Here is an 8026-nt window from a genome sequence, read left to right as displayed (position 1 = left end):
GTCTGTCCCCGGGTAGCGATCTTGTGCAGTGAAGGTAGTGCATGGGCTTGAGAGTCCCTGCGATGAGAGTCAGAGTAGTGGTGATGTATGGATGTCGGGTACGCTTTAAAGAGGTAATGTAGCGTGGGGTGAGCACCATAGTACCTGTCATGGTGATAGGGTGGACGAGTGGTTTCCTTGGTAAGGAAATAGGGAGGAAATGGAATTCCGAAAGGAAGTACAAACTCATGGAAGTGAAAGCGGCAATGTGGAGTTATGATTGGAGTGCTCCGATGATGGTTTTGAGTAGTGTGTTGCGGCGGTAGAATAAAAGCTCATTCGACTTGATATGTTTGCTCAGGGCGCGAAGGGAATACCACAGGCGTAGAGCCAGGGAGAGGGGTTCGGAAGGGATGCAGAGAGAGAGTCTTGGACTCCCAGTGAGATTCTGATCAGGGTTTTGGGTATGTATTAGCGGTTCATCCTGGAAGGATGTTTGAGGATATCATCAGTATATCGGGTTTTCCAAACCTGAGGGTGCTAGAGCTAGATCAGCATGTGTGTGTGATTGCGAGAGGAGAACTCGGGGGAGTTGCTCCGGAATGGAAGAATGGGTCTTTCGGTCGTCATGGAATGGATAGAGTAGGATTCGAATCGGGGATCCGATGGTTCATGGTTTCTATCCATATGAGTCAAGTGAAAGACGAGAATTGGAGCAGTAAGGCATCATGGGTAATTCTCGGTTGTTGAGTGCGGCTATCGGAGAGTACAGCTGGTGCCCGGTTTGAGTAGGTGGTTGGGACACCGTATGGAAGGAGAAAGTGAGCTTCTGGTTTCTATGGTTGTGCCGTGAGGGACTTGGTTCGGTCAAGGTCAGGTGGCGCGTCGTGGGAAGTAATTTGAAGATGAGATGCCGTAGGCTTCGAGGATGAAGCCTAATTTAAGTGGGGGAGATTTGTAACATCCTGGAATCGCAAGAGTAGATTTAAAGGGCTAAAAGTGTAAGTTTCGGAGGGCGACTCGGCGAGTCCATGGATAGACTCGGCGAGTCAGGTCGCGACTATGGTCGCGTATCAAGTGGCCTACTCGACGAGTCCAAAGATGGACTCGGCGAGTTGGTGCTGTGTGCAGAAAACCCTAATTTTCGGGGTTGAGCCCTATATAAAGATCATTATGCCCCTCCACAGCCTCCTCTATTCCCCCCTTGAGTCCCAGAAACCCTAATTTCGTGGAGAGCCCCATTATTGAGCAAATTAGAGCATGGAGAGGTGTTGGTTGTAGAAATCTTGAAGGAGAAGTGGCTTGGATCAAAGGGCTTTGCTTGGATTCGAGTTTCATTACTGTTGAGGCATCCTTTGGAGGTAATACTTTCGTTCTTGGGCTGTGTTCTTCTAGTTTTTCATTTTGGGGTTGTGTGGGGAGCTTAGTTGTGTGGCACCTTGATGTTTGGAGGATCGATCTGAGGTTGCTACCTCAGATCTGGAGTGGAGAAGATCTTAAGAGCATTAAAGCCCCTGTTCTTGTGTTGTTAATGGAGCTATCATGTCCCAAACCTTGATTCTAAGGTGAATAAGGCCTAGATCTCTTTAGATTCATGTAAAGTTTGCCACTTTACGTGATGGATGGATTGTAGGAGGTTGGATCTATGTTTTGGATCAATTGCATGGCCTGAGATGCTTCTGTATGGATTCAGACCGGTGGTACTCGATGAGTCACATGGGTGGACTCGACGAGTTGCTTGAAGATGGCCTGGAACTCGACGAGTTGGAAGAACAACTCGGCGAGTAGGTTGAAGATAGTCTTGGACTCGGTGAGTCTGTTCTTGGACTCGGCGAGTCTTGTCGAAGAGTCCCAATATCTCTGGTTGAGTCGATGAATCGGTGAGTCAAGGGATGACTCGGTGAGTTGGGTGCGAGTAGACTCAGAGTTGTTGGACTCGACGAGTCTTGGGGTGACTCGGCGAGTTGGGTCGCTGATTGAGGGAAGTTCTGAGCTTAAGGACTCGGCGAGTCATCGGGTTGACTCGGCGAGTAGGGTCAGTCAGGGGTTGACTTTGACTTGTCCAAGGTTGACCAGTTGTCTTCCAAGGGTATTTATTGAGTTCTATGTTTTGATGTTCAGTGGAGGAGTTCGTGTCATAGTTCGGAGCAGCGGGACCTTATCCTTTCAGCCGGCAGTTTCGAGGTGAGTTATCCTCACTATATCAATAGGGTCTAAGGCACCAAGGCCGGCCCTTTATTGGATTGAGATTCGGATATGGTTATTATGTTATTGTATGATGTGTTTGCATCCTGGTAGCTAGGATGGTACATGCTAGAAGACCTTGTTAAGGTCAGTTTCCCGACATATAGAGTGATCCTATGCTAGTGACCGGTTAGGTCGGCAACCTGGTTAGGGTAATGATATGCTATGTGATCTGCTTGCTCGGTTTGTTGACTATGACTGTTATATGATTGTATGTTTTGTGCACATGGTTGTTTGGACTGGAGATGGGTTGAGGCGGGTCCTGCTTTGTGCTGTAGGCCAAGATACCCAGGGCAGACCGGTTATTCCGAAGGCCCAGCGAGCGGTCCGGATAGGCTGTAGGCCCCACGAGGGCGGACCAGACATGCCGAGGCTCAGAGAGTGGACCAGGCCAACTGAAGGCCCGATGCGGGCAGACTAGTCACACTGTAGACTCAGAGAGTGGACCAGGTGGGTTGAAGGCCCGATGCGGGCGGACCAACCCCACTGTAGACTCGAAGGACATAACTAGACCTGGATAATGAATCCGATGGACTGAAGGCCCGATACGGCGGACCAGTCACACAGTAGACCCGGAAGGCAATATGTTTTGGACCGGAAGGGCGTATACGTGGTTGGTATTTTGGGGGTATCTCACTAAGCATTCAGGCTTACAATTGTGGTTTAATGTTTTTTAGGTTCTTCAGGAGACCGTGGCAAGGCGAAGGCGCGATCGTACCGCTCCTCATGATTTTGTAGCAATGTGATTCTGTGGATACTCTAAATGATTTATATTGAAAACCGTTTTGTAAACAATTTAATGAAAATCGGGTTGTTTTGAAAATTTTAAATTGGTTGTATTTTTCGGATGTTACATTTTGACCTTCATGAAAATCCTTATTACCCTTGATCCTCTTGTCATGCCAACTCTTGGTTTTCTCTTTATAAATTAAGGAGCTAGTGTAGGCCTCATTGCGAAGTTCCTCAAGAGCATTCATTTGCATCAACCGGTTGTTTTTAAGCTCAGTGATATCAATGTTGGACATTTTTAAAGCCAAAAAATCTTTATGCTCTATTTCCATTGGTAAATCACACTACTTTCCATAAACTAGTGTATATGGTGTGGTACCAATAGGTGTTTTGAAAGCTGTTCGGAAGGCCCAAAGTGCATCATCTAACTTATCTGACCATTCCTTCCGATTGTTCCCCACCGATCTTTCCAAAATTCTTTTTAAGGCTTTATTTGTTACTTTAGTGTGCCCACTAGTTTGTCGTTGGTAAGATGTAGAGAATTTATGGGTTACCCCATATTTCCTTAACACCCTTTCTAATTGTCATTGGCAAAGTGAGTGCCTCGATCACTTATAAGGGCTTTAGGAACTCCAAATCTTGAAAATAACTTCTTCAAAAATCGCACCACCACCCGAGCATCATTAGTTGGTTAAGCTTGTGCCTCCGCCCACTTGGATACATAATCCATATATATTTCTTTCCTTTTGACATGGGAAATGGTCCCATGAAATCGATCCCCCATACATCAAATACATCGTACACTTGAATACTATGTTGTGACATTTTGTTTCAGGATGAAATGTTTCCCGCTCTTTAGTATGCATCACATTCTTTGACATATTGGGTAGCATCTTTAAAAACTGTGGGCTAATAAAACCCAACATCAAATATCTTCTTAGCAGTGTAGTGTGCTCCATGATGTTCACTGGTGGGTCCGCTATGACAAAGCTCCAAAATTTGTCGGCTTTCATTTCCGAATACACATCTTCGTATGATTCCATCCGTGCGACTTTGGAAAAGATACAGCTTATCCCAAAAGTAATATTTTATTTCTGAAAAGAATTTTTTCTTTTGTTGACGGGTAAGATCTTTTGTGATGTACTTTCTAGCTAAGTAATTAGCTATGTCCACGAACCATGTCTCTTCCCCCATGGTCACCATAATGTACTCGTCCAGAAAGTCATCTCCAACTTTATCTTCCACCAATTTTTCTAGTTGCGGGTTTTCTAGCCTTGACAAGTGGTCGGCTGCTACATTCTCCATTCCTTTCTTATCGCGTATCTCGATGTCAAATTCTTGTAGAAGTAGAACCCAACGTATCAATCTTGGCTTGGCAAACAAATATTTGATAACAGAGTGATCAGTAAAAACAATAGTTTTAGATAAAACTAGATAAGGGAGGAATTTGTCAAAAGCATACACCACAGCTAGTAATTCTTTTTCGGTGGTGGTGTAATTCTCTTGGGCTAGATTTAAAGTCTTACTTGCATAATAAATGGGTCAAAAGTGCTTATCAACCCTTTGACCAAGGACAGCTCCTAATGCAAAGTCACTGGCATATCACATTATTTCAAATGGTAAATCCCAATTCGGTGCCATAATGATCGGGGCATTAGTTAATTTTTCTTTCAAAAATTCAAAGGCCTCTAAACACTCTTTAGTAAAATTAAATGGTGCATCTTTTAAAAGCAATTATGTTAGAGTTTTAGCTATTTTAGAAAAATCTTCTATGAAACGCCGGTGTAAACCCGCGTGACCTAGAAAACTTCTAATGCCCTTCACATTAGTTGGTGGAGGTAACTTGGCAATTGTATCTATTTTTGCCTGATCCACCACAATTCCCGATTTGGAAACTTTGTGGCCTAAAACTATACCTTCCTTGATCGTAAAGTGACATTTTTCCCAATTAAGGACTAAGTTTTTTTTTCACACCTTCCAAGCATTAAATAAAGGTTAGTGAGACAATCATGGAAGGAAGATCCAAAAACAGAAAAATTGTCCATAAATTCTTCCATGAATTTTCTACCATGTCGTGGAATATGGCCGTCATGCACCTTTGAAATGTCGTAGGTGCATTGCATAACCCAAAGGGCATGCCACGATAGGCAAAAGTTCCACTTGGGCAAGTGAAAGTGGTCTTTTCTTGGTCCATTGGGTCTATGGGTATTTGGAAGTAACCCGAAAATCCATCTAAGAAAAAATAATAACTATGGCCCGATAATCTTTCTAGCATTTAATCAATAAAAGGTAAATGAAAATGGTCTTTACGAGTGGCATCGTTTAGCTTTCGATAATCGATGCACACTCGCCAATCGGTTACCGTTCGTGTCTGAATAAGCTCGTTCTTCTCGTTGGTTATGACCGTCATCCCTCGTTTCTTAGGCACCACTTGGACAGGACTCACCCACGGACTGTAGGAAATAGAATAAATGATCATTGCATCTAAGAGCTTGACTACTTCCTTCTTAACCACTTCTTGCATGTTTGGGTTCAATCTTCTTTGGTGTTGCACAACCGGCTTTGCTCCATCCTCCAGGTTAATCTTGTGACAACAATAAGAGGGGCTTATTACCTTGATATCGGTAATGCTCCATGAAATGGCCCGCTTTCGCTTCTTCAAGACTTGAACTAATTCTTCTTTTTTAGATTTGGAGAGATCAGAAGCTATTATAAATGGTTTTTGATGACCATCTTCGAGGAAGGCATACTCCAAATGTTCTGGTAGTGATTTGAGCTCTGTTTTTGCGTTATGCATGTTGTACTCGCCGAGTACAGGTAAGGGACTCGACGAGCCCTCTGCAGAATTCACGAATTATCGGGTTTCTTCAACTGGACTCGGCGAGTAGATGGAGTCTACTCGGCGAGTAGATTGCTCAAAGTTTTTCACTATTTCCTCATAATCAGCTTCTTCCAACAGTCTCTTAATTTCCAGTAGGTCTTTTTCAGCATCAAATTCTTCATTAAAGATGATGGTGGACTTGTTTGGATCTTCGTTATCCCATTCCTCCATCAATTCATCAAAAATGTCAATTGAAAATGTCGTGTCATCACTATTCCTCGCATGCTTCATAGCTTGATCAACCCCGAAAATGACTGAATCATCCCCCACCCGTAGAGTAAGTTTCGAGTCTGTCATGTCAACTATAGCCCTTGCCGAGTTAAGGAAAGGTCTTCCAAGGATGATCGGTACTTGAGGATCCGCTTCCATGTCTAGAATTATAAAGTCTTCAGGAAACACGAACTTGTCCACCTTTACCTATAAGTCCTCACATATTCCTCTTGGAAATGTCACTATTTTATTTGCTAAGTGAATTCCCATTTGAATTGGCCTTGGTTCTGGGAGATCCAATTTCTTGAAAATTAAATAAGGCATGAGGTTCACACTTGCTCCCGAATCAGCCAAAGCATGAATGGTGGCCCAGTTACCAAATTGGCAAGGCAAAGTCAAGCTTCTCGGGTCACCCTTCTTCTTTGGTAGTTTGTTTAACATGGCAGCTGAGCAGTTCTCATTAAGAACTACATTTGTTTTACTTCCTCCATGTTCCTTTTGTTGGTTAAAAGCTCCTTAAGGAATTTGGCATATTTTGGCATTTGCGCAACTGCTTCGATGAATGGTATGTTGATTTGAAGAGCTTTTATATGGTCAAGAAACTTCTGGTAATCCTCTTCCTTCTTTTCTTGCTTAGCTCGGGCTGGATATGGCATTGGAGGCTGAAAGGGCTTTTTAGGAATCTGATTTTACGGAATGGTTACCGGACTCATCGAGTCCATATTCGGGACTCAACGAGTAGCTTCTGTATCATGCAGATTTTGACTTTTGTCTTGTTTTTCTGTATCTTCCTTTTGCAACTCCTTGGGTTCTTATGCCTGAATAGGGCCAGAGGAGTAATTATCTTCCCACTTCTTGTTGTCACAATATTTATGTGCGCGCCTCGTGGGTTATTTTCAGTCTTAATAGGAAGTTCTCCCGGTGATCTTTGATTAATTTGTTGAGCAAGTTGCCCCAGCTGTGTCTCAATGTTGTGGATGGATGCTTGTTGGTTTCTAAGCATTGTTCTTGTTTCTTGGATTGCAGCATCATGATCATTATGTCTCTTTTCTAAAGTAGCTACAAAATTGGTAAGCATCTCCTCCAAACTTGGTTTTCTTTCTTGTGTCGGTTCCCCCTTTTGGTAAAAACCTCTTCCATTTTGTTTATACTTCTCCTCCTTATCCTTCTTGTACTCATCATAAGGGAGCCACTCTTTCTTTGGTTTCCACCAATCTTCATCATATTGGTCACCACTTGAGTAGCACACTTGCACCTTCTTATTGCCATTCTCATCTAAGTCACAATATCTAGCAAGATAAGGCCCATTACAGTTCTTACAACCCACCCAAATAGCATGTATCGTTTGATCCATTTTGTCCATCCTCCTATCCATGTTTTTCAACATAGCCATGACTACTGACAAATCTTCTGATGCTGCATAGGTGAACCCCCTTCTCACGTTATTTCTTGGATTGTGGTATTCTCTAGAGTGCTTAGAGAATTCTTCAATTATTTGCTTTATCACCGGAGGTGCCTTCTTCGTGAGTGGACCTTGCGAGTCAAGTAATTGCCTTGTTGTAACATTTACTCCATCATAAAAGATGGAGACTTCTTGTTGAAACTCTCTAGCTTGTTGTTCAAAGTTGGCTATGGCTTTCTTTAGCTTAGATATCTTGGATGGTGGGTAGAATTGATCAATGAACTCTTCTTTCATCTGGGCCCATGTAGTGATGGATCCGGGGGGTAGTGACTTGAGCCAATCCTTTGCAGCACCCTTCAATGTAATCGGAAGCATGTGAAGTGTTTGTAACATTGAAATAATCAGCTACATCATTAACTTCATCCAAGTGTTTGTAAGCATCTTCGTGGTCTTTTCCGGTGAAGGGGATCTCTTTATGTTGAGCAAGGATGTGACCCTTAAGCTCAAAAGTAGCAGTTGCAGGAATTACAGATTGCACAAGTCTCGGGCCAGTGTCGTCGTGTATCCTCTTCTTCCATTCC

The 8026-nt window shown here is 43.2% G+C and overlaps 1 protein-coding gene across 1 annotated transcript; it reads right to left on the bottom strand.

The window, feature by feature from the left end:
* Positions 1-3861: 3861 nt before the first annotated feature.
* On the bottom strand, positions 3862-5749 carry LOC145036104 (uncharacterized). Its single transcript, XM_078984580.1, has 2 exons — positions 5315-5749; positions 3862-4473 (listed from the first exon to the last, which is right to left on the bottom strand). The coding sequence occupies exons 1-2, from the start codon at positions 5747-5749 to the stop codon at positions 3862-3864; spliced, it is 1047 nt and encodes a 348-aa protein (XP_078840706.1).
* Positions 5750-8026: the final 2277 nt, after the last annotated feature.

The sequence above is a fragment of the Lactuca saligna genome, chromosome 3 (genome assembly GCF_052625555.1).
Source record: "Lactuca saligna cultivar CGN05327 chromosome 3, ASM5262555v1, whole genome shotgun sequence".
In the NCBI taxonomy this organism is placed as follows: Eukaryota; Viridiplantae; Streptophyta; class Magnoliopsida; order Asterales; family Asteraceae; genus Lactuca; species Lactuca saligna.
This window is presented reverse-complemented; position numbering and strand designations above follow the sequence as displayed.